The sequence below is a fragment of the Macaca fascicularis genome, chromosome 8, assembly GCF_037993035.2.
Source record: "Macaca fascicularis isolate 582-1 chromosome 8, T2T-MFA8v1.1".
NCBI classification, from domain to species: domain Eukaryota; kingdom Metazoa; phylum Chordata; class Mammalia; order Primates; family Cercopithecidae; genus Macaca; species Macaca fascicularis.
Window position 1 is genome coordinate 44,132,654 of NC_088382.1, and position 27,360 is coordinate 44,160,013.

The window sequence follows — 27,360 nt, forward strand, 5'->3', positions numbered from 1 at the left end:
CAAGCCAAGATACAGTTTGTCCAGACTCAAGCCAAAGCATAACAAAAAGCTTTTTGCTGTGAACATATAACTGCCTTAAGTCCTTGCATTGCCCCTGGATGCAGAAGTCCAGGGGTGGTCAAACAGAATAGAGAGGGGACAAAATAAACCTTTTTTTGTGGTCCCATGGTAGGGTCAGTGCATCATTAAACATAAGCTTGAACAATCTGATATTTTACATATTCTGGAGGTGCAATTATTCATAATCCAAGTTCACAGACTCACAATATATTGTTCCTCTGTGGTACATACTGACCTAGAAGGAAACTAGATGGACAACAACGCTAGAAGAGATCACTTATCCTAACACCTTCGTTTCTGAGAGGAAACTGAGGCCCAGAGAGATGAAGCAACTCATCAAGGTCTCACAGCTACTTAGTAGGAGAAACAGGACTCAAATTCAGGGCTTATGACCCTGACTCCAGTACAATGAACCTTACTGATTCACCGGGACTTTGTAAAACTATACTTCCTGGAATAGAGTTTATATTGAGTGATAGATGCCTTTCTTTTACATATAACTGCAAAAGAAATCAAGACTCTTATTTACAAAAGAGCAATGCTTGATAACTCACTGCAAATCATTTTACAGTTTGCCAGCTGGTATCTGTGAAAAGCTGTGCTACCATGCCACTGGCCATTAGCTATTTCAGTAAATGTATTATTTGCCATACTTTGTAAAAATAGGTTCCAAATTCAAGTTATTGCATATTTTTGTTTATTATTCAGGTCTAGGCACCCACTTATCTAAAGTAGACATCATACTCACCTTCTAAATAAAAGATCTGTTTTGGTAAATAACATTTCTATTGGCAGCAAGCCACCAGTCTCAATATTTGTAAAGAAATCTTTAGTTGTTTATTTTTAAGTTAAAGTGGCTTTTTCAAGATTTTAAAGGAAGTTTTCCTATTTCTTAGAGTAAAGATACGCAAATAATTTGAGGATCTAAAAAGCATCCTTCAAATAACGTTAGATTGCTTGCATTACCTGCTAGCTTAGAAGTTTCCTGAAGGAAAGAACTATTCCTTTTCCATTATTATTTCTTCAGTACTGGGTATAGCGCCTGTTACATAATAACCACCTAATAGGCATTTGTTGAGTGACTCATGGATGGACAAATGAGGAGGCTCTTTCTTTCAGGTGACTCCATTGTAGCAAAGCACCATAAAATTGAATTTCTCCATTTTCAGGCAGCAGTTTGGTCCTTGGTATAAAGCCATACAAAAGTTTCAGACACAATTTATCAGGACACCTGCTGTTTCCTCCCTTACCTCAACCTCAACTATAAAATCCCCATTTTCTTGGGGAAACATTCACATAACGTGATAATGGCCAGTAGCAGAATCTATTTGAAAAGCAAATTGTAGAGTACTGCATGAGCTCAGCCTTCGTTCGTTTCTTTCTTTACTTTATCTCTATGCTCTTATATACACAAAACATACCAGAGATCTTCAGGTAGAAAGCTCTTCACAATATTTTATTTGCCTCAGAAATCACAATGATGTAGACTTTTTGAAAAGAGAAAGCATGACTTTTTTTAGATATCAGGGCAATGGCATCTTGGTATTCCAGGGTGTATCACATGCCTATTAAACAGTGGGTGCTTATTAAATATTAGTCAAAATGAGATAGTAAACAGATACATCAATAAATATGTTCTACTTTGAGTAAATCTGACCTTTTTTTTTTTTTTTTTTTTGATACAGAGTCTTGCTCTGTGCCCAGGCCAGAGTGCAGTGGCACAGTCATGGCTTACTGTAACCTCTGCCTCCCAGGTTCAAGTGATTCTTTTGTCTCAGCCTCCTGACTAGCTGGGACTATAGGCATGCACCAACACAGCCAGCTAATTTTTGTATTTTAGTAGAAATGGGGTTTCACCATGTTGGACAGGCTGGTCTCCAACTCTTGACCTCAGGCAATCCACCTGCCTTGCCCTGCCGAAGTGCTGGGATTACCGGCGTCAGCCATCATGCCCAGCCAGTGTTTATTAAATATTAGTCAAAATGAGATAGTAAACAAATACGTCAATAGGTATGTTCTACTTTGAGTAAACCCGACATTTGTTTCTTATAACATAATCTCAGTTCACAATCAGTTAGAGAATCCCATCTACTGCAGAAAATTAGGTCCATCTGCAGCAGCTTTAAAATAAAAGACACTTAAGGCTACTTTTTTCCATGGACTTAAAGTTACAATTTTAGAAACAAACAAAATCGTTTCCCATTTGTTCTAGGACAGGTTTCTCCTGATTTTGCATCTTTTCACAAGCATCTCTTGTCTTGTCAAATGAATGTGGGCCACAAAAAAGCCCATAGATTTTTAAAGGCAGCATAATGGATACATCTTCCTAGAACCTTACGAAACCAATATGCTGAGCTCCTGTGAAATACTATACCAGTTCTTGAGCTTAAACTAAACAATAGAGATCTTCAGTCAATGCCCAGGAAGGAAGGGTCTTAGAGTACTGAGGAGAAAAATGAATTGGTAAGCAGTTTCACATGATATTGTCAGCTTCTTCAGTGTAGCCAAAATTGGTAACCTTAAAGAACAGGTTAAGACCCTGGGGTTTTTTTGTTTTTTTTGTTTTGTTTTGTTTTGTTTTTTTGAGAAAGAGTCTCACTCTGTCACCCAGGCTGGAGTGTGGTGGTGCAATCATGAATCACTGTAATCTCTGCATCACAGGCTCAAGTGATTCTCCAAGCTCAACATCCTGTGTAGCTGGGACTACAGGTGTGCACCACCATGCCTGGCTAATATTTTTTAATTTTTTATAGAGGTGAGGCTTCACTGTGTTGCCCAGGTTGATCTCAAATTCCCATGCTCAAGCAATCCTCCCACCTTGGCCTCCCAAATTGCTGGGATTCTAAGCATAAGCCACCACGCCCGGCCCAGGTAAGCACTTTGGATATGAGTAGGGTTGTTTTGTTGTTGCTTTTGCCCTTTACTTGGTCAACATCTAATAATAGAGAACAGTGTTTCCATATATCAAATGTAGGGCTGTTTTCAATGTAGTAGCTGACTCTAATATTTAAAATCCATATAGGATTCTAATTTCCTGCTTGAGTTTGCCCACAGTGCATAAGTAGATGCAGTAGTGCAAAAATGATTTCATTTTAGAAGCCAAGCTCTCATTTCTTTTGGAACCTAGTCAGTGATGATGGAAGAGTTAACCAAGCTTCTTTAGAGAGTGTTCCATTTATTAGCTTCATTAATAACAATAACAGGCAAAAACCCATCCTAGCTGAAGGAAGAATGCCCCTACAGGATGTAAATACACGACTGAGAATGTTCATCAATTACATTTCTTGTTGGATTTGAGACTGAACAGAAATCTAAATTATTACTCATATTACTCATTACATTTCTGTTTTTCCTATTGGTATTCCTAATAGGAAACGCTAGCCTTGCCAAGGTGTCTTTGAGAATTCTAATGTACAGGCTCATTTTCATTTTGCTAACTGGAAGAGCACTCTGAATAGCGCACCAAGAAATATATCTTTCACTTGTTCCACTTCTCCCCCTTGTCCCCTCTTCCTTGACCTCTGTCTCAGTCTCCTCCAGGCCTTCAGCAGACCTCTGCACGAATTCGATTTGGTTTCCTGGCCTTCAGAATCTCCTCACTCCAATTATCACATCCTCTACTGACAAGTATTCATCTCTCTACTCAAAAACACATCAGTGACCACCAAATACAGTTCTGCTTTGCCTGACATGCAAGGCCATTTACAATTTGGTTCCAATCTGTACTCTCAGCCTTCTCTTACCTTCAGCTAACCCGAGGTCCCATCTGACCTGAGTGCTAGTTATGATCCCCCTTCCCCAGCTCTCTATGCCTGTAGTCATGCTGATACCTCTGCTCTAGGGAAACTAGCCGCCAACTTCTACATGTCTCAATGCTAACTTCAAGTTGGAAGTTGTTTTTTCTGTGTTCTCCATTCCCAAAGCATTGTGGTTGGAGGGCTCCTAAGCTCCTTTTTTTTTCACATTTTGTGTTATGTTTATTTCAATAAAATATTAACTTCTCCCCCATCCCTTCCTCAGACTTCAAACCCTTTGAGATTAGAGGATGAGTCACATTCCCGTATAAATTCAAGCACAGGGCCTCTCACATAACAGGTACTTAGTGTGTTTGAATATGTGAATGAATGAATGACAAAATGAGTGAACGAAAATTATCTCTTCTATATCACACTATTTTCCCACTTCATTCCTACCCCAATAATATGACAGGAACATGAGCCAGTTAAGCAGCTTAATTATCTGATCCAATATGTGGGCTCTGAAGATCAGAGTGAGTCTACATAGAACAGCTGAGGTGTCAAAACACATTAAAACTAATAATGCAAAAATAACCAGGTGTAATCTAAGCTGAGTATTTTCTCTGGTACCTCTTCACTAACATTCAATTTAGAACTGTGTTCTATAATTATCGTATCTGTTTAAAGTCCCTATTTTCTGCTTATTCTTAACTAGATACAATACGTACAGCTTTCAGAGATTGAAAATATTAGTGTAGAGAACTGATGCTTTTATTTCAATTGATTAAACATAATCAAAGTACATATTAATTGACACTAGTTTCTATCAAGTATTCAGTACTTGAAAATGCTGAATCCTCGGTTTGAGACCCGTAATTCTGACTGCACGCAGAGAGTGGAGAATGTGGAGCATAGTTTTTCCACTGGGTGACAGGAGGGAGACCGACCCTCCAGGACTTCTATCAGCAACACCTTGTTGTGGGTACTGTGGGTGATACGAAGAAGTTCTAACAAATAGAATGTGTGGAAGTGGTGCTCAGAGACCTTCAAGTATTATAGAAAGGGGAACTTCCTCCAGATGCTGCCTTGGGTCATTCACTCTGTAGGAAGCCAGCGAACACAACACCAGTACGTTCAAAATCTCAGGGAGAGGCCCACAAGGACACAAAGGCCTCTCACTAACAAGCCAGGAGTGTGAGTGATCTGCCTTTTCTCTCTTCTTCTACTTAGCTTTTAAAATGTACACATCGCTCTCTTCTTGGTGCATAGCTATTCAGATTTCTACAAAACCATATAGCCAGGTTGCCACCACCATGATCAAAGTATAATTTCCATTATGCTTCCAATACCCCACTATCATCAGTCTCTCCTGCCAGCCCTAATGTCTGGCAATCACTAATCTATTACCCAGAATGGAATGAGCCGGCTTTAGGAGTAGACCCTCCAGCCTCGTTCAAGCTTTCAGATGACAGCAGCCCTGGTTGATGTCTCTGCTACAACATTATGAAGAACCTCAAGACAGAATCAATGAGCCAAGTCACTCCCAAATCCCCTCACAGAAACTGTGAGAGATAAGAAATGTCATTTGTTGTTGTAAGCCACTAAGTTTGGAGGTAATTATTGCACAGCAATAGTTGCATTGGTTACCTTATAAAACTGTTTTTTAAAATTATTATTGCTATTGACATTTACCTAGAGTGCCTTTCCTTTCATTGGTCTTGGAGCAGATCCACAGCCTGAGTGCCCGTGCACAGGTAACTTGGGTACCTGGAGGTAGAAGAGTGTCACCACATTGAAATGACTAAGCTGTCCACTGCCCGAGATGTGGATAAAGGCCACGTCAAGGTTAAGTGGAAGAAAACACAAGGCAGTTAATACTCTGTCACTTGAAAGCTCACAGCAGACATAATTCAAAACATAAAGCCCTAGCTGGGCATGGTGGTAGACACCTGTAATCCTAGCTACTGAGGAGGCTGAAGGAGGAGAATCACTTGAACCTAAGAGGCGGAGGTTGCAGTGAGCTGAGGTTGCACCGCTGCACTCTAGCCTGGGTGACAGAGCAAGACTCTGTCCATCCCCCGCCCCCCCCCAAAAAAAACACAAAACAAAAAATGTAAAGCCCTCTCAATCACCAGGTTCTGCTTATCTTGAGACAAATCTGCTCCTCTATCTCACGTACTACTTTCATGATTTGAAGTTCTAGATAAGCTGCCTGCATCCTCTTGCAATCCACCCCCATTTCCACACACAGAGGCAGCGGCTGCATTACAGGGGGAGCTACTGTACGTTCTAGGGGCCTCTCCAGCAGTATGTCTTCTCTTTCTAGAACTTTGTCTCTCTCACCCAGGCCCCCATGAATAGTGACTATGGTTCTTTGCATCTCTATATTCACTCCAGTAGAGATGGAGTCATGAAGATGGGAGAATGTCCTTTGTTAAAGGTACATAATGCATGTCGCAAATAATCCATTCCCAGAAAACTCAGAGTTGGCTGTACTTATTCTATAATTGAGTTCAAAGCAAGTTTTCTACACAAAAAACATTTAAGTCTCACAAACTCAACTGTTTTAAACAAAAGAGTTAAATACTCAGGCTTCTGGGTGGTCAATGATGAATCACCAGAAACTGTAACACCCTCAGTGAGGAGCCGTGGGGTCTAGCCCTGACTTAAAAGGGAACAGTCACTTCATGTCTCTCAGGCTCAGCATCATTCTCCATAAAAAGAAAGGATATAATTCAATGATATTGACTGTCCTTTCCAGCACGACTCAGCTTATGGTTCTTGAAAACATTATTAAATTTTTTAATGAATTCTTTTGTTCTGTGTCTTCAGATGAGAATTACAATAGAATAGTCTCATTTCCTCTGCAACAATAAAATAACTGTGCATTTTTCCATCCTAAAGTATTTAAAAGAATAAATGATAAAGGTCTGCAAAATGAATATTCTATCTTAACCTAGCCATAATTTTATCATTTACATTGCCACTGTTTCTAAGTAAGAAACTGCCTTCTATCTGTGTTTTATACTAGCAAGAATAATTTAATCTATAAAGAAAACCTATAAAGTACTTTCTGACCATTGAACTTTATAATTCCGTCACTCAATAACTTCCTTTGTTTTCTACATTAGATTACATATACAGGAAGATAAGACTTTTTTCTCATTAATTTAAAACTTGGAAGTAGAGACAGGTATCATCTGTTTTTCTGGAACAAATAATACTAAAGTTGAGTCAGTAATCAAGTTATACATATTCATAACCATCTAGGCCAACTTCATTTATAATTCTTTGTTAATCTATGAAAATAATTTTATTTTTAAAAATATGATTTGCTACTTGAAGCAAAGGCAAGAATAACACCATTTCACAGGGTTCCCAATGATTCGTGTGAAAATTTAAAAAATACAAAAGGAGGAAATGATTTGCACCATTAAAGTGTATACTAATAACAAGTAGAAAGTTATGTGTAAGTCACAGGAATCAAGGTCAATGAACAAAATTCAATTTCATTTTCTATATATCAGCAACACATAAAAATAAAACACATAAAATAAAATTTCAAAAATACAATACAATGTATACTAGGATTAAACACCACAAAATTTAGTTGACTTTCACACAACACAAGTTTGAACTGCAAGGGTCTATTTATACACACATTTTTTTCAATCGATGTATGGGAAAAATATTTGGAGATTTGTGACAATATGAGAAAACAGATGAACCATAAAGCCTAGAAATATAAAAAAATTAATAAAAAGTTAGATATGTCATGAATGCCTAAAATATATGGAGATACTAGTCTATTTTATCATTCACTATTATAAAATATACAAAAATCTATTATTAAAAGTTGAAAGTTATCAGAATTTTCACACATATACACAGACTGCATGCATGGCGCCATTTGTAGTCAAGAGAAATGTAAAGAAATGTAAAGATGCAGTATTAAATCATAGCTGCATAAAGTTATTATAGTAAACACTATCTTGCAATAATTTCTTTTTTTTTTCTTTTTTCTTTTTGAGACAGAATCTAGCTCTGTCACCAGGCTGGAGTGCAATGGCACAATCTGGGCTCACTGCAAGCTCTGCCTCCCGGGTTCACACCATTCTCCTGCCTCAGCCTCCCGAGTAGCTGGGACTACAGGCACCCGCCACCACGCCCGGCTAATTTTTTGTATTTTTGGTAGAGATGGGGTTTCACCACGTTAGCCAAGATGGTCTCGATCTCCTGACCTCGTGATCCGTCCGCCTCGGCCTCCCAAAGTGTTGGGATTACAGACGTGAGCCACCACACCTGGCCCTGTCCTGCAATAATTTCATAACCATCTCCTGTTGCAATGAGCGCAAGTATTGTGAGGATTCACTTACAATGCCATGTGATGCTAATCATCTCCATGTGAGCAGTTTGTCTCCCAAGTAAATTGTGTATTGCAGTAAAAAGTGATCTCTCGAGGTTCTCATGTATTTTTCATCATGTATTTTTCATCACGGGGAAGTCATGACTACAAGTATGAGTTGAATTGTTTGATATGTACTATGGATGGAGATCTTCAGATTGGTTGCCTGCCACCTCAAGATAAATGAATCCAGCATAAGGTCCGTTGTTTAAAAAAAATGAGCAACAACAACAACAAACAAAAAAACGAGAAAAAGAAACCTATGAAGTTGTTGCTATAGCTACATCAGCAGGCATAAAAACCTTGCACTTTATGAGAAATACTTTTGGCCTCGTATTGAAAATGCAGCTTTTATGTGGGTGCAGTATTGCTATAAGAAAGCATACCTAATATGATTTGAAAAAAAGTGAATTCATTGTACGACAACTTAAAGCAAAAGGAAGGTGAAGGATCTAAAGTTGGAGAAGTTAATGTTGGCAAAGGAAGGTTCGATAATAGGAGTAGCAGCTTCTGCCAACAAAGAAGCATCAGAAGAGCTCCCAGACATCAAGAAAATTAGTGAGGAGTGGCTGGGCGCAGTGGCTCATGCCTGCAATCCCAGCACTTTGGGAGGCTGAGACAGGCAGATCACTTGAGGTCAGGATTGGAGACCAGCCTGACTGACATTGAGAAACCCCATCTCTACTAAAAATACAAAAATTAGCCAGGTGTGGTGGCACGCACCTGTAGTCCCATCTACTCCAGAGGCTGAGGCAGGAGAATTGCTTGAACCCAGGAGGCGGAGGTTGCAGTGAGCCAAGATGGTGCCACTGCACTCCAGCTTGGGCAACAGAGCGAGACTTTTTCTCAAAAAAAAAGAAAGAGAAAGATAAAAAGAAAATCATCCTCCTGAATGGGCTTTTAATGCAGAAAAAATTGCCCTATTCTAGGGAAAAAAATGCCACTAAGGACACTTATTAGTAAGGAAGAGAGGCAAGCACCAGGATTTAAGGCAGGAAGAGATAGGCTAACTCCACTGTTTCGTGCAAATACAGTCAGGTTTATGATCAGCACTGCCCTTATGTGTAAAGCTGCTACCCACCTTTCCCACCAGCTTTGAAGGGAAAATATAAACACCAGCTGCCAGTCTTCTGGTTGTACAAGAAGTCCTGGACAACAACAACCGTTTTTCTGGATTGGCTCCATCAATGCTTTGTCTCTGAAATCAGGAAGTACCTTGCCAGTAAGGAACTGCCTTTTAAGGTGGTTTTATTTATTTATTTATTTTGATATCAGACAATGCCCTTGACTACCCGGAACCCATAAATTCAACACTGAAGGTGTCAAAGTTGTTTACCCCCAACTAAACACAATGTATATAATTCAGCCCCTAGGTCAGGGGGTCAGGAACTTTAAGGCTCATTACACACAGTACTCTATGGACAGGACTGTGGACACTATGGAAGAGAACTCTGATAGAGAAAACATTATGAAAACTTGGAATCTAAGGCCTAACATAACAGACACTACACCAGAGGAATTAACAGAAGACAACTTGATGGAAGTGAGTGCATCTGAGCCAGTGCCAGATGGTGAGGAAGAAGACATAGAAGAAGCAGTGCCAGAAAACAAGTTGATGCTAGACAATTGTGCAGAAGGGGTCTAATGATTCAAGACTGCTTTTTCACTTCTTTTATGACACATGCCCTAATATGACACAGATACTGAAATAAAAGCAAGCAACAGAAGGACTGATACTGTAGAGAAACATTTTTAGAGAAATGAAAAAGCAAAAAGTCAGAGAAATGATGATGTATTTCATAAAGTTACACCGAGAGTGCCTGACTCTCTGCCTCTCCTTCCACCTTCTCCGCCTCTTTTGCCTCTGCCACCCCTGAGAAACAGAACCAACACCTCCTCTTCATCCTACTCTACCTACTCAACGTGAAGATGATGAGCTCTTCCACTTAACAAATAGTAAATATATCTTCTCTTCCTGATGATTTTCTTAATAACGTTTTATTTATGTTACTTTATTGTAAAAGTACAGTATAAAATATGTTTAACCCACAAAATATGTTTTAACCAACTATGTTATTGGTAAGGCTTCCAGTCAACAGTAGGCTATTAGTAGTTAAGTTTTTGAGGAGTCAAAAGTTATTTGCAGATTTTCAACCATATAGGGGGTTGGTGCCCCTGATCCTTGTGTTGTTCAAGAGTCAGTTGTACTTGGCGATACATTTAACAAATGATGTGCAAAACTTTTACACTGAAAACTACAAAAAATTGCCTATACAACTTAAACATAAATGAATAGAGACATAGAGGATGTTCACGGATTGGAAGACTCAATACTTTGAAGAATTTAAATAAATTATTCACAAATTGGTCTATAAACTGAATTCAATCCCATTCAACATTCCAACAAAGCTTCTATGCAAGATTGATTCTAAAATTTATGTAGACATTTAAAGGACTTAGAACAGCCAAATAATCTTGAGAAAGAAGAAGAAAGTTGGAGAACTTGCACTACCTCATTTCGAGACTTCTATAATGCTGAAAAATCATTACAGTATGGTGCTGCTATAAAGACAAAGAGATACATGGAACAGAACAAATTGTCCAGATATAGACTCACACAATCAATAGATGTTCAATAAAGGTCCTTCAAGGCAATTCAATGAGGAAAAGTAAATATTTTCTGCAACTTTCTGTAACAACTGTGTAAACATATGAAAATAAAATAAATTTTAACCTTTACTTCATACTGTACACAAAAATTAATTTCAGATGCATTATAATCCTACATGTAAAAGTTAAAACTATGAAATTTGTAGAAGAAAACATACAAGAATATCTTGGTACAGGCAAAGTTTTTTAGGTAAGACACAAAAAGCAATGATTATAAAAAATAAAAAAGTTAAGTTAGCCTCCCAAAATGTAAAAATGCCTGCTCATCGAAAGACTTAAGAAAATTAATAGCCAAGTCACAAACTAAGAGAAAATAATCATAATGTATATATCCAACAAAGAATGTGAATCCATAGTATGTGAAAACCTTCTATCTCATCTCATTAATAAAAGGTAAAAAAACCAAATTTTTAAAAATAGATAAAAGACATAAACACTTCACAAAGAAAGATACACAAATGACCAATAAGCACATTTAAAAAATACTTGACGGCTGGGTGCGGTGGCTCAGGCCTGTAATCCCAGCACTTTGGGAGGCCAAGGTGGGCAAATCACGAGTTGAAGAGATCAAGACCATCCTGACCAACATGGTGAAACCCCGTCTCTACTAAAAATACAAAAATTAGCTGGGTGTGGTGGCACGCACCTGTAGTCCCAGCTACTTGGGAAGCTGAGGTAGGAGAATCTCTTGAACCCAGGAGGCAGAGGTTGCAGTGAGCTGAGATCGTGCCCCTGCACTCCAGCCTGGCAACAGAGCAAGACTCTGTCTCAAAAAAAAAAAAAAAAAGAAAAAGAAAAAAAAAGTACTTGACATCATTAGTCAATATGGAAATACGAATTAAAGGCATCATGAAACACTCTCCTATACACACTAGAATGTCTAAAATTTAAAAGACTGACACAAACAGATGTTGGTGAGGCTATGGAATTTTTATATGTTGGCTTTTTGAAGTGCAAAATAATGCAACTATTTTAGATTTTGGCAGTTTCTTATATAGTTAAAAATACATGCAACTTATGACCCAGCAATCCTATGCCTATTTACCAAGAGAAGTAAAACATACATTGACAAAAAAAAGTCTTGTGCAGTAATGTTCATGAAAGCTTTATCTAAAATAGCACCAAAATAATCCAAAGGTCATCAATGAACAGAGTGGATGACAAATTATGGTAGTTTTGTCTATAGTACACTACTCAGCAATAAAAACGGTACTCCTTTGCTTTATATGCTATAAATGGATAAATTTCATAAACAATGTGAGATCCACAATAAGCCAGACACACAAGAAATATGCATTTTATGATTCCACTTATATGGAGTTTTAGAACCAGCAAGACTAATTTATGATGAAAAAATGAGAAAAATGGTTCTCTAGAATGGAGGGTTGGAGTTGACATGGAAATTTTCCCATGATGGAAAAGTTATGTATCTTAATAGGTCTGTGGGCTACACAGGTGTTTGCACTGTCGAAACTTATAGAACTGTAACACATAATATCTCTGCATTTCACTATCATAAAATATGCATCATTTTAAAAAATTAAAACAAAATTAGAAACAGTTTCTTATAAAAATATTAAATCAGAATCCTTCTAGAAATGAAAATGACTGCCATGTTAAGAATGTAAGATTTCAGGTGATTTTGTTTTAGGGCATTCTGTGTTCATTCATTCAGTCATTCAGCAACTATTGAGTAACTATTATGTGTCTGTCACTATTCTAGGTGTTTTGAACATATAAATGAGCAAACCAGACATAGATGCCTGCTTCTAAGGTGCTAATAATCTATAGAGTGAGTAGAGAGAAAGATAATACAAAAAACATAAATATGTAAACAAGGTAGTGTTTAAAAATGTGAGAAGTGCTATGGGAGAAATAGAAAAAGCCTACCATCCAGTAACATTGCTATATCATACTTCAGCTGCCTGCTACCATTTTATTAAAGTCATGGGTATGCCTATATTTATGGATTAGCATTTTTGCCTTTATTAATTGATTGATCGTACAATAGAAGCATTCCAGGAATAGATGGGGGTGTGTGTGGCATGTGTGTGTGTGTTTCAAAGTGCTGGGTTATCATAGTTGCTTTATTCTTAAGCTTTTGCAATATTTAATGCTTGAATAAATATCTATCAGGATATCACCTGGAGCGTGTGGAAAGGTTGGTTTCAAGGGCATTGTGCTCAATGCTAATCGCATTCCATGGGCTACTGAGTCACAGTCACATTGAGTTATCGAGTCAAAGAGCAGCCTTTTTGTCTTCTGTATGAAAGACAAGCTGCTCAAATGTAACAGAATTCAGACACCCAAGTCATTAAGATGTAGTTGTACATAAAAGATGCAGCACTGATAATTCAAAATAGACAGGAAGAATGTGCTCTAGGAATAATTTTTCTTCAAGTCATAATATCTGGCACCAAACATAAATAAAGCCCTGTTTTTCTCCTTCAGTGCCCTGCCCGGAAGGAGTCAGTGAGACAACTTGTTATCTGTCAGTAACACAGGCATTGCAGGTAGGCCTTCAGCTATGGAGAGACCCTGCCTATTTTCTTTAACAAGACATAGACTGAAAACATGAAATCCTCCATCAAAAAGCAGTAGTACCATTGACTCAAAAGCTTCTGCAATGAGATTCTCCAACACACTGAAATATGAAGCCCCAAGTTGCTTTTCTGTAGCTAGAACACATACACAAAAATAAAGTGTTTTTAATGTTTGCTCTTTTTTTGTTGTTTTTAATCAGGTCTTTTGGAAAAAATCAATCTCTAATCAAGCTCTATATATGTAGCTATGGATCTCCAACCTTAAATCTATGCTGCAGTGTAAGATTCTTCCATGATGACTTCTTAACTGTCTTTAGCTTGTTTCCTGACCTTTGCCTATGCATATGTGATTCTGCTCATATGGAATGCCTTCTCACCTTCTAAAATGCCACCTACTTTTCTAGTTCCCAATCAAGTATACTCCCTTGGTGAGATCTTCTGCAACCAACATATTGAGACGTTACCTGTCCCTCCTCTCAACTCATTGCAGCATGACCTTATATATTACTTGCTTTGTCTAGAAATGTTACAAGTCATTTTCTGTTATAATTATCCCCCTTGCAGGTTCACAGTCAGATTAGGGTAATTAGAATTGTAGGCTCTATATCCAGAACCCCATTTAAACCCAGGTTGCCTTCTCCACATTGATTTGTAAATATTATCTACAGCTTACAGGCATTATGAATGACCTGCCCACAAAAGCTCATCAAACTTATACCAAATCTGAAGTATAGTACCAATAGCACCCCTTGCAGAATTATTTTTATTTTTCTGAGAAAAATGTATTTTCTCAGAAAATTATAGTATATAATTTTGCTGTACTTCTATGCAGCCAACATCAAGCTGATCAAAAGTATGTAGGTGATCAAAAATGCTTAAATGGTTGCTAGTGATAAAATATTCTATTTAGTCCCACAGATTGGTGGATGGCTTCCTAAGGAATCCACAGAATTAATCCTCAGGCTATGTTTTCCAAATTCGGCAGCTTCTGTGAAACCTGACACGAGCTTCAAATGATGCATGGTTTCTAGTTGTCAAGAAAACCCCGTCGTGGGCAGGGGCACGGTGCGGAGGAGTCAGGTGTTGACTACAGACTACATAGTGCCACACAGCACCGTCTTACCGTGATTGTCTGGAGATTTTATTAAACGGGCTTGGGCTTGCTTTAAGTCATTAAATTGAGTCAATTTTGTTGCTTTGTTTTGGCTAAATTTATAAAAGTCCAAAAGTTTAAGATAAGATAATACTATTTGGTCTTTTTTAGCATGTTTTTTTAATTATTATTTTTATTTTTGAGACAGAGTCTCACTCTGTTGCCCAGGCCAGAGGGGCAATGGCTCAATCTTGGCTCGCTGCAACTTCTGCCTCCCAGGTTCAAGCGATTCTCCTGCCTCAGCCTCCCAAGTAGCTGGGATAATAGGTGTGTGCCACCACACCCGGCTAATTTTTGTATTTTTAGTAGAGATGGGGTTTCACCATATTGGCCAGGCTGGTCTTGAACTCCTAACCTCAAGCAATCCGCCCGCCTCAGCCTCTGATTTAGCATCTTTTTTTTTTTAACACTACTACTCTACGAAAGCATTCAGTAAAGAAGGCAGTTAAAGATAAAGCAGAAGGAAAATAATCCAGTTCATGATTGTGCCTTTGGTTTGAAAAGCGGTCAATAAAAATATGGAAATAAACACTTTGAAACAAAGGAGATTATAAAAATTAAACTAAAGTAAGTCTTCTGCTCATTTCCTTTCTTGTCCATTTCCTTTGGGTGAGCCTCACTTTTTCCTTAATAATTAAAGCAAAAAGAAGAATCATTCCAATTTGTGAAAGCCCCCTCTTTTCTCTGAAAGCCCAGTTTTGTGGCAGAAGTGAGAAGAGCTGCCCTTACCTCTCAGTTCCCCCATATCCAGGGTTGTCCCCAGTTGTTCTAATAAAGCAACTCTTGCCGCATTCTTTTTGTGTTTCTTGCCATCATAATGTTGCTGGGCCATCAGAGGGTTATTAAACCAGGCTGCACAGAGCCCACAGTATCTGTCTGAATCTCTTCTTTGATAGGGAGATGCGACCACCGGAGCAGTGTCCATCCGTGGGGGCTTAAGTGGGCTCAGGGGTGTTGCTGTGAAAGGAAACAACCAGAGAACCACAGCCACGTTAGTACAACACTGAGTCCACTCTTCCCCGGTACCTGAAGACCAAAAGTCTCCTGTTCACTCTAGAGCTTAAACATCCCCAAGACTTCATTGACAGCAGGAAAATTAGCCCTGCTAGCTTTCATTTTTGAGTTGGGACACAAAAATTCTTAATGTATTGAGATCAGAGTTTGCATGTTGTTATGCCAAAATCTGATAATTCAAGAGACCATCCCTTAGGGGAAAAATAAGATTTTTAAAAATAAGTTATCAGTTATTCCCACTGTGGCTCTCAGGAGCTATGGACAATAGCTCTAAGTATTTGGCTGCCTGGAGTAGCTTTGTAAACATGATTATTGAAGGCCTTTCCCACTCACTTTTAAAATGCATTCTGCTCTAACACGGGCATTTAGAGAAAAAAAAAATTTAGTAAAATACAGGGGACAAGCTCAATGAGCCAGGTAAAACTTGAGCAATAACTTAATTTTTCTAGCATCACTAATAAAGCAATAAGTCTATTGTAATTGCCTTCAATTATTTTTGCATGTGTGTAACACTAAAAATAAATATTGGATAAAATGCAACTAAATAAATAAATTCTTAGAGGTAAGGGAGTGATCTATCAGTCAAAATAAAGCTAATACTTGAAGTAAACATCGGACAATCATGACTTAAAAGATTCTGAATGAATGAATGGGACGTTTGTGTGATATAAATGTAATTAATCGATAAATAAAGGATTTGGCTAAGTGGTAGAAACTGATCTTTTGGTGATGTGGGTTGTATTAATTGTGGAAGTCATGCTAATTTTATTGTCAGCTGCTTCAGTTTATTGTAATAGGCTATTTTCAACCTGTACCTGCTAACATTGATGCTGAAATAACAATGTTTTTCTAAAAACCAAAAGAAAATTTCTATAGATTAGGTGTACTTATCTAAACATAATAGAGATGTATCACTATTTTGAGATTGCATTGTTCCACCTATTAAATTAACATTTTATTGTGAGTTTAGGATTATTTGTGGTCCAGAAAACAAATAAACAAACAAAAAGAGTCTAACTTGAAGGAGCTTACTAATGGAAAGTAAAAATAACTTTTCTATGCATTACAACATACAAGTTGCTTCCATCCTTAGAAGGACTATGACTTAGGTTTTTATCCCATTTCTCAGATGATAGATTTCAGAAATGCCAGTGGCTTACTGAAGGTGAGATGTCTACTGATGGGAAAAACAGGACTCAAACGAAATCTGGAATTTCCAAAGCCAATGTTCCCTTCAATACCCTCCTAACGATCCTTTTCATACTTCTTAATAACCAAAGCAAATAAGCATTTGCTTATTAGATCCATCATCTTTCTAATTCAAATAAGATTTCATTAAAGTTTGGAAAAAATATTCTGATCCAAATATTATGGAGAAGAAATCAACATGTAAATTATCACATGGGCCATTAGTCCTAACACAGTATAGCAGAATCCTGTGTGTGTTCTTGGTCTCTGAGATGTGGGATGCAGCTGGCAAAACCATGAGCATTAGGGTTGTCGTTCCAAGGAAAAGTTGAGGTCTGAGACCTCAATAACAAGTTAAGGAACCAATTAACCAACTCCCCAAGCTTTCAAGTAACTTTTAGGTGGACTTTTATTTTTTTGGCTAAATAACTTAATATAGAAACAAATACTTGTTAAATGACATTTTAATTCAAGTAATGCCTGTATCATAACAGTATTTCTAAGAAGCTCTTTTTTCTTTATCCAGAAATTTCATCATATCAAGAAGTTTTAGCTAGTTTAGATTAAACTTAATGGTGTTATTTCTATAGGGACTCACAAACAGTATGCCTCTTAAAAAGGCTCATTGCAGGATTTGGTCATATATCACCATGTAGAAATAAAACTCAAATGTGGGCCATTCCAGCAGCCTCCCAGTATCATTCTGCTATGACTTAGAAATAAAAGCTACAAATATGCAGTTGACCTGGATGCGAAAAGATCTCTATCCACTCTTCTGAAGGTAATTGAATCTCACTTCCAAAGTTTCCTGAATCCTTATCAATTTCTGAGGATTTATAGCTACCTATTGTTTTTGATGGCAATGGAAAACATATCAAATGTTTATAATCTGAATAAATGTTGACTCTTGAAGCATAATTTATTTTTCTTTAAAGTAAGCCCTATAAAACATTTCAATTGATTTTATCAATTGATACCTTCTACACCATATCCTGGTAGGAGTGAGACACAATAGAATATTCATCAAATAAGATAATCTTATTTTGCACGTAAGAAAGTAATGTGATGTTACATTGGTATTGTAGCTTCTCCCTCTGAATAATTCTACTATCTTGTGTATAACCTGAAAGTTTAAAGGAGTTTTTTATTTGTTTGTTTGTGTCTGTTTTAACTGTCTTCACTCATTTCAACCCAGCTTATGTTCCCTTAGTGCCTATAAAAGCAGGAAAAGGCAGTAGCATAAAAACAGCCTTGAATCAAAATCAGAACTCTGGTTGGGTGGGGCTCCACCATCAGTGAGCTGTGTGACCTTTGGCAAACTTCTAATGTCCCTGGTTTCTTCAAGGTAAAAATTTAGGCTCACCATCCCTTTTAAAATTAACATACTTTGCAGCTAACCCATACGGTGTGGACGGAACAAATTGTGGAAACTCTCTCCCTTGTACAGCTTTGATTCAATGCCAAATATAGAAATTATGTGGGAGGAGAGTAGTTTCCATGTTTTAATGGTAAATCTGTGTGTGTACATGAACCATAACACTTACATTCTTTGGCAGAGTGTATTTTTCCAATAAAACGAACAAAGAGTGGGGAAAGATTATCTTTTGGTTTAAAAACATGCTTTAAAAATACTTTAGTTGACATGTAGTTAATTTTTATTTTGATTTCGTAGTTTGTTTTTATTCTAATTGCAAAAAAATAATTAACAATTTACTTTACCTACCTTTTATATAGATTCGACCAAAAGTCGATTAATCAAAATCAGTAATTTCAACATTAGACTCACCAGGCTTTAAAAATTTCTGTGTCCAGACTGTGCCCCAGATCAATGGTATCAAAACCTCTGGGGGTGGGAAGGAAGCATCAGGATGTTTTTAAAACCTCCCTCCTCCCACAGCCTGATTCGTGTTTCCAAAGCACGGCCAATGTTGAGAACAAATGATCTAAATATTGCCACATTTTCTTTGAAAATAACTATGAAATGAAGCTTTCTTAGATCTTCACATAAAAGAAAACAGCATAAAACGTCCAACAGCAATGGAGCTAGTTTTGCTGAAGGCAATAGCCAAAATATCACATCATCCATGAGCGAGAAAGAAATAATTACTCGCCTTTTTAAAACCCCAATTAATTTTCCCATTTCACCATAACATAAAAGAGTCTCTAAAATAGCAGCTAACATTATAAATTAATATTGGTAAAGTTAGATGGAAATTCTGATTCCTTTCCCCATAAAGAAACTCAAGAGAACATTAAGCTGTTATCCCACCAGCCTTTGCTCAAGGCCATGACCAAAATGGTACACTGACCTGTACCAGGCTCTCCACATAGCTGTGCACCTCTCTTACAAGATGCTCCTGAATCCCATATGCTTTGTGGTGCCTCAATAACCTAAGCGAGAAGTAGATCTACCTCCTCTAAGCTTATAAAGCATTTACTCACTGCACAATTCATTTGGCATTTCTTAAATACCACCTTGTAACCTTGGCTGTGTGAAAGTGCGTCTGTGTGTATGTGTAAGGGAAATTGGAACGGAAGCTCCCATTAGACACTTTTGTGTTGGCACTCTTCTAGTACATGTTCACACTCCCTGTTTCAATTCATAAAAATGCAAAAACCCCTGAAACTCAAGTTTTTCAGATTCATTTATTATCAAAACCTGACCTGAAGTCACATGAGATGATTCATAGTCTTTACCTTTGGTATAAACATACACACATATTGCAATAGAATGATTAATATATTTGGTCATGGGCTGCTGTCCTATCTCCATGTAAACACAGTGAGTGGTATCTGTGCCTTATTATACATCCCAAATCTTACCATTTCTGATTTGCAAAATACAATCAGCCCCGAATATTTTGAACAAAAGATCATGGATCTATGGTGGATTCAGAGTGGGTAAAATCAGTGCAAGATCCTCTACGGCTTAAGCTAATTGGAGCAAGTCAGTTTTCAACACTTGATTTCTAAGAATCACTTCATGATGGGATGAATTTCAACATCACTCTTAGTACCTTGCACAAGGTTTGTCAAGGAGTATGTTATCAGCAGCTATCTGTCACCTGCTGGATATGTCGTCTTGAGTAATAATCTAAAATAATATGCATATTCATCTTATATTTATTTCTTCCAGGCATAATAACCATAGTTGATTTAAGGATAAAAATATTTCCACAGCTCCTGTGTGTGTCTCTATATTAGTCTGTTCTCACCCTCCTAATAAAGACATACCTGAGACTGGGTAATTTATAAAGGAAAGAGGTTTCATTAACTCACAGTTCCACAGGGCTGGGGAGGCTTCAGGATACTTACACAATCATGGCAGAAGGGGAAAAAAACACATCCTTCTTTACATGGCAACAGGAAGGAGAAATGTCGAGCAAAGGAGGGGAAAGCGCCTTATAAAGCCATCAGATCTTGTGAGAACTCACTCACTATCGCTAGAACAGCAGCGTGGGGCAACCACCCTCATGATTCAATTACCTCCCACTGGGTCCTCCCTCCCACAACAAGTGGGGATTATGGGAACTACAATTCAAGATGAGATTTGGGTGGGGACACAGCCAAACCATATCAGTCTGCATCAGAAAATTTCCTCATTCTGTAATTGTCTACACTGTCTAATTGTCTAACATATTCTACAACCTGACTCTTCACGGCACCAGCACTTTGCATGCAACAGACACATAGTGTAAATTCCATGCCTTTTGATGAATAAATGAAAGAATGAATAAAATGTTCTTTACACTATGAGTGAGCAAAGAAATATGGTAACCAAGAGTTTTCTTGTTTCTTCTAGATTGTGTCATTTAGAGCGTAGGTAGCTAGGTCCCATGCCAGTCAATATAAATATAAGCCAGTACAGGACAAGGTCCTGGTGGCTAAATTGTGGAAGGGTAACATGTCAAAGTGTACGTACATACTACAGTCTCTCTCCTTCTTTTGAATTCAAACTAAATATATTAAAATATATTAAAAGTCATTAAAAGCCCCAAACTTCTATTTTCTGGGGTGGCCTATTTCTGTAAGTTGCAGAGAGTGCACATCCTTCTGGAAAATTTGCTTTCAAACAGGAAACCATTTACTCAGACTTGTTTATCACGGCATCCAAACCCTAATTCCAGCTTTTGGTATGGCCCCAACCATCCTGGCTTTCCTGGGACTGAGAGGGTTTCCCAGGACCTGTGGTTTTTGGGGCTAAAATGAGGAAAGTCCTAGGCAAACTGAAATTGGTCACCCCAGCTTCTGAGGACAGACTGGATTTAACATCATCCTGTGAAAATAGTAAAGACTTTGGGAACAACTGTTCCAGATATGAGAGCAGGTGTTTCAACCAAGAAGACAAGATCCACAGACAGATCTCAAAGTTCTGTCAGACCGCCAGGTGGATATCATTAGCTGGGGAGGAGGGTGACACCACCAGCAGTGAGACAGATTCTCACCTGCCTGTCTGCCTTCTAGGCCCTTTCAGTTTGTCAAGGAGCCACAGGGTTCTCTGCCATTCAAGCTGGCAACCTACACTCCTCTCTCTCTCTCTCAACATGTCTAACACACACATACACACACACACACACACTTTCTCTCTCTCTCTCTCTCTTTCTAAATCCCTCATCAAGCTTCCTCCCCAAGCCCCTGGCTCTTTATTTTCTTCCTTCCTTCTTTTCTCCTCTTTTCTCTCCCTTTACACTCATGCTTAATGCTTTCTAGGCTCTAGGATAGTGAAGTTTAATTCATTCTCACAAGGGATGTGGGGGCTTTTGATATAGAGAAATAAAGCCAGAATTTATTCATTTTAAAGTATGTGGTTTCTCTCACTTAAGGCATTCTTATCCACAACAATAATTCTTCCCAGTTGTGTGATATCATGCAGTTTATTATATCTGTTCTGTGTGTTTTCTTAAGTTACTCAGAGATCTTGTCTGGTCAATAAGGCAGCTTGAAGCCCAGGGAGATGAACCCACTAGTGTAGAGTCCCTTGATTAATAAGCAGGAGAGGAAGTGGTAAAGACCAGATCTCTGGACTCTAAGACCAGCCCCATATTTCAATGTCAACTTGCTTCCAATAATGCCTACAGAGCAACAGGCCAAATAAACAGACAGATTAATTCTAGAATCAAAACACATTTCCTAGGCTTCAACATCTGCTCTCAGTGGGGATTATTTGGAAATGTGCATTTTTTTCTGAAAAAGACTTTTTCGGATTTCCAGTCCCTATGATAAACTGCCTTTCTTTTTTTCCTACCCTAAATCAAATTAATGACAGTAGTATTTCTTCAGCAAGTATCACTGTTTTTTTGCAAATGCTACCAATAGTAAAGTTAGATCATTCAGTGAGTGGCTTAAGAGGCAGCTGTCAGTGTCGTTCTGTAGTTCCGTCACCACATGGTCCAGCCTCCTCTGCAGGGAAGCACCTCACCTCCATGCCCACCACAAAGTCAGGCCTCATACTTAGATTTCTTTTGCAGCTCTGGCAGAGGCTTGGGCCTCTTGTGTAGATAGTAAATGCTCAATGAACATGTGATAAATACATGAAGAAAAGTGCTGGTGACTTTTAATATCAACTTGGGGGAATTTTTATGTTTTGATAAATATGAGAGCTAAACATTAAATCTTTGATAGTTTCATTAAACTTATTTTACAGGGTTAAAAAAACAAGCTAGATACTCCTAATAGGTGATAGATTAAATAAATTATAGTCATCTATACTCTGAAAAACACACAGCAATAAAAAAAAAAAAAAGATATGTTTTAGAAAAGTATTTAGGGACCTGGGGAAATGTTCAGAATAGGATGTAAACTAAAAGATGTGGTTCATATATCTAATATCAACAAAATCATTTACACACACAGCTGCAAAACTTTATATAACTATAACTATTTCTATTACTATGTATATGTATAAAACTATATAGACTAGAAGGCTGTAGATAAAAATCTTAGTAATAGTTGTTTCTGAGTTGTGGAATATGGGTGATCTGCTTTGTACTCATGGATATATACTCCCTGATGCAGATGGAAAACATTTTTTTTTTTTTACCATTTATATATAGGCCACATTTTATGTTAACTTGTTTTAGTACAAAGTCTAAAAAACACTGCTTAGGGAACTTGTGGTGCCACAACCCAGTCTTAAATCTCAGAAGATTTTATTTGCAGTGCTTTATTATTAATTTATTGTAGACTTGAGGGAAAATGAGTTGGAGGAAGGCTGGCCCAGTCAGAATATAAGGTAAAAGTACCAGCTTCCCTGATTTCTCTAAAAGATCCTGAGAAAAGCAGTTGTCCCACTGTTATCACAGATCCAAATATGGCTCTAATTATTTAGATAAAATGAAGCACCTCTCTTCTCATATGATATGTCTGGATGCGAATTCTGCTACCTAGCACCATGAGATAGAAAAATTCGCATACTATTTATTTTATGCCACAAAAGAAATTAAAAAGCACTGTAATATATCCAATGTTTCAAAATACATGCCGTTTCACACTTCCTGAGCATAAACAAAGATGAGGATGACTTAAGGGGACCGTCCAATTCAATTACACATCAACCTTCTAAGTATAATCAGCCTATTAACAGAAGTTGCTTCTTTACCCACACTGCATTCATATATTGTCAGTCTTCATTAAGAGAGTATTCATAGATCATTGATTTTCACTAATATAGAATAATTCCCTCTAGTTTCAGTCACTTGATTAGGTTCTAAATATCGTAAGTATGCCTGTTTTCTGCAGAATTTTAATCTTTGAAAATAAGCCATTAAATAGAACTTTAGAGGGGATAAAAGTCCTTTTATGACTTTCTTGTGTTGCTTGGCAAAATAATCCAAAGGCTGTAATATTCCACACTCTTTACCTTGAAATCAAGAGGCCAGAATCTAAGGTCCATGAGGGCAAGAATTTTTATCCTTTGTTTATTGATAGATTCCAGGTAGCCAGAACTGGGTTTGGCACATGATAGGTGTTAAATAAACCCTTCTTGAATGAGGGGAGCAGCTTATTCTCCATTGAGTAATTGACATAACAGAAGAAATCACTTCTCTTACATAAACTGCTGTTACTTGAGGACATCCTGTAGGTATAATGATGAATGCCGGAATCAATGATAGCATCCACTCTGTCCGGACGGAGCTGAAAAGCAGTTATTTCCCTATAGTTTATTCATGGTATTAAATCTTCAAACACTACTCAGTCAAGGTGCTACACTCCCTGAGTTCAGTGTCAAAATCTCCAGTTATGGTCACAGTTCTCAAACTCTGTGCAGAGGTGTCCTATGATGACACAAGGAACTAAGTCATAGGAAATCTGTAAGATATTTTAACATTTTGAGAAAAGCCTAGTAACATCTGCTGGACACCACAGGGACCATTAACTCAAGATAGCTCACAGTTTCAATCTAGATGCTACATTCCTTTTAATTATTTTGATTTCTGTGAAGCTGGGTTTTGGATACTGCTGTGTATGACCAGTCAATCAAATCATTCAGTGAGAAACAAGAAACAAAGGGGTCAGGGTCCAATTTGGTTTTAAAGTTATGCAGTACCCACCAGGCAAACACATTCATTAGTGCAGTTATTTAGGAAGGAAGCAAAAATACTGTTGTTTTTTTTTTCAATTTATGGGTATAATTATTTCAGACCAGGCACAGTGACTCACGCCTGTAATTCCAGAACTTTAGGAGGCTGAAATGGGTGGATCACTCAAGCCCAGGAGTTTGGAACCATGCTGGGCAACATGGAAAAAAAAGTCTCTACAGAAAATACAAAAATTAGGTGAGCATGCTGGCATGTGCCTGTAGTCCCAGCTAGGCAGGGAGGGGCTGAGATGGGAGGATTGCTTGAGCCCATAAGGTCAAGGCTACAGTGAGCCATATTTGTGCCACTGCATTCCAGCCTGGGACCAGAGGAGATCTTGTCTTAGAAAAAAAAGATCAGATGGCTACTAAATTATTAGGACATAAGTACTTAAGTTGTTTGGACCTAGCTATTTAATAAACTTACCTATTAGGCATGTCTTTCAACCTCAGGGAATTGCAAAAGAAAAAATACAGAGACATTAAGACTGTGGTAAAATTTTAGCAACACTAAGAGTTACGACTTCATGCTTCTTCCTTCTTTGTGCATTGCTTAGGAAGAATCAATGTTCTGCTAACTGGGCACTGCTAGAAACGACGATGGCCTTTCCTCGGAAATCTCAAACCCCACATTTAACATGGAGTTCCAGACGGACAATGTGGGCTTCCCTGACAGGAACCGGTTGACCCACTGGCACTCCCAACGCCCATTGCAGGTGCTGCTCTTGGAGTACTGAGCTGGAGGCATCCCTTGGATCACAGGCAGTATCCTATAGGAGCTGGAGGACTGGTGCACTGACCCCTGGGAACTGAAACCAGCTTTGGTTCTTTTAATTCTACCAGCCTTTCCCAGACACCTAATCCATACCCCGTGCTCAGGGTTGGGGAATGATTTACTTATCCGGCAGCATTAGCTATTCAACTAGAGAGCCAGCTTCCTGGATCATTTCTTATATCCTATGAATATTTATAGAGAATTCAAAGATGAGAAAAGTGATCAGTGCCAGAGGCACAGCAAAGAGAAAGTGCAGGCTAAGTTTAGAGGAAGAGAAACAAAGAGGGTGGCCTTTTGTCCTGGGCTAGAATAGAGCTGTGACTTTAGAATGAATTTAGGGAAGTTGGTGCTGTTCCATTCTGTGAGTGGAATGCCTGTGTCTACACCCGCTCTTCAGCTACCATCCCCACCCCTGAAGAAAGCGACCTCATGGTTTCTCTATTGAACCTCCATTTTGAGTTGCCTCAAGTGTATATCCCTAAAAATAACATTGATCTTAATAACCCATGGTTTGTAAGCTATGAAAATTGGCTCTGTTTTGTATTGAAATGATGAATATTAGCTATGCATATATTTTGCATGTATCACTTTTAATTTAATCTAGAAATAAAGCACTTTATCTCAACTGCCATTTGGGAACTGCTTTTCTGAGTCAGACTATGAAATCTCAAAGCAACTCTAGAACTCTTGAGATCAGATGTAAGGTAGATGGGGCTACTCTGCTCCATCATATCAAGTCCCTCCCATCACGAAGACTGAAAGAATTCAGAGTATCAAATATAAAAGCAAGAAGGTACCCTAGTCCCTGAGGGCTTGAAGACCACACCCCTACACCCCTGCTTCTCAAATTGAGCAATGAGGCTGATGGGCAAAGGAGTGCTGCAAAGGAGGAAGTCAGTTTTAGGGTAGATAAGACTTTGCAGACAAAAGTTGGAAAATCCTTAGGCAAATTCAGTCCTGGGGGAGCAGAAGCCTACTTAGAGCCTGAATTATTCAGATGTGTCACCCACAATCATTAATTTAACTATGGCTTGGTCACAAATTGCATACTTCATTATTGCCATGCAGACACAGATGGAAGGGCGCACACGAGAGAAAATATGAATGATTTATTTTGAGGGATGTTTTTAGGACAAGTGTATCATTAACAGTCATTGAGGACGTAGCTGCTTTAAAACCTGCTACTCCAAGTGTGCACCACCCATCAAGACCATCCACAGCACTCGGCAGCTGATTAAAGAAGCCCATCTCAGGCTCCAACCAGGACCACAGGATAAGAATCTGCATTTTGCAAGAGGCTTGAGTGACTCATACGCAAATTAAATTAGGAAAGCACTGGATTAGGTTCCTGTCAGAATCACCTTGGGGATGTTTAGATACTCAAGGACCCCAGACCCACTTAGGCCACTTAGCTCAGAATGGCTTGGGGTGGGGTCCAGTCATGATAGATGTTAAAGCTTTGCAGGTACCTCCAATGGGCAGACAGGACTGGGAACCCTCAGACTGGATCAACAGCGTAGGGATGGGCTTCACTTGCACCTCAGCCGTACCAAATATTCATATAGTCATGTTTCATTCATTCAACTCTGTTCTGGCACTGTGCCCTGCCTTAGGTACAGAGAGCCATCCATGACCTCATGGACCTTAAAGTCTGAAACAGACATATTTTGAACTAATTTTACAGAACTGTTTTATTAAGATGTACTAATTCTACAGAAGTCTATGTGCTTTAAAAAAAAAATCATAGGCGAGGCATGGTGGTTCACACCTGTAATCCCAGCACTTTGAGACGCTGAGGTGGGAAGATTGCTTGAAACCAGGCATTCGAGACCAGCCTGGACAACATAGTGAGACTGCACCCCCAGCTACTTGGGAAGCTGAGGTAGGAGGTAGTCTTGAGCCCAGGAATTCAAGGCTTGAGTGAGCTACAATCACGCCACTGTACTCCAACCTGGGTAACAGAGTGAGACCCCTGTCTCAATGAAAAAAATTAAAAATTAGCCTGGCATTGCAATGCACATCTGTAAGCCCTGCTACTCAGGAGACTGAGGTAGGAGATTCCCTTTACCCCAGGAAGTTGCAGTGAGCCGTGGTTGTGCCACTACATTCCAGCTTGGGCAACAGAGCAAGTCCTTGTCTCTACAAATTAAAAAAAAAAAAAAAGTAATAATAATTTTTAAAAATCATAAGAACAACAGGTACAAAGAAAATAATATCATGAAATATCATTTTGAAATAA

The 27,360-nt window shown here is 38.3% G+C and overlaps 1 protein-coding gene across 11 annotated transcripts in view; it reads right to left on the reverse strand.

Moving 5' to 3' along the window:
• The window catches only part of ZMAT4 (zinc finger matrin-type 4), a 372,370-nt gene that overhangs the window by 126,098 nt on the left and 218,912 nt on the right, over positions 1–27,360 (reverse strand). For 6 of the 11 annotated variants that reach the window (XR_012416913.1, XM_015454377.4, XM_045398183.3 and 3 more), the window contains one exon: positions 15,298–15,525. The exons of the other annotated variants lie outside the window; for them this stretch is intronic. Coding sequence is in view for 5 of the 6 variants with exons in the window: in XM_015454377.4 (XP_015309863.1) it covers positions 15,298–15,525 (228 nt within the window). In the remaining variant the exon portion in view is untranslated. The remainder of the gene's footprint in view (positions 1–15,297; positions 15,526–27,360) is intronic. 11 annotated transcript variants of the gene reach the window in all.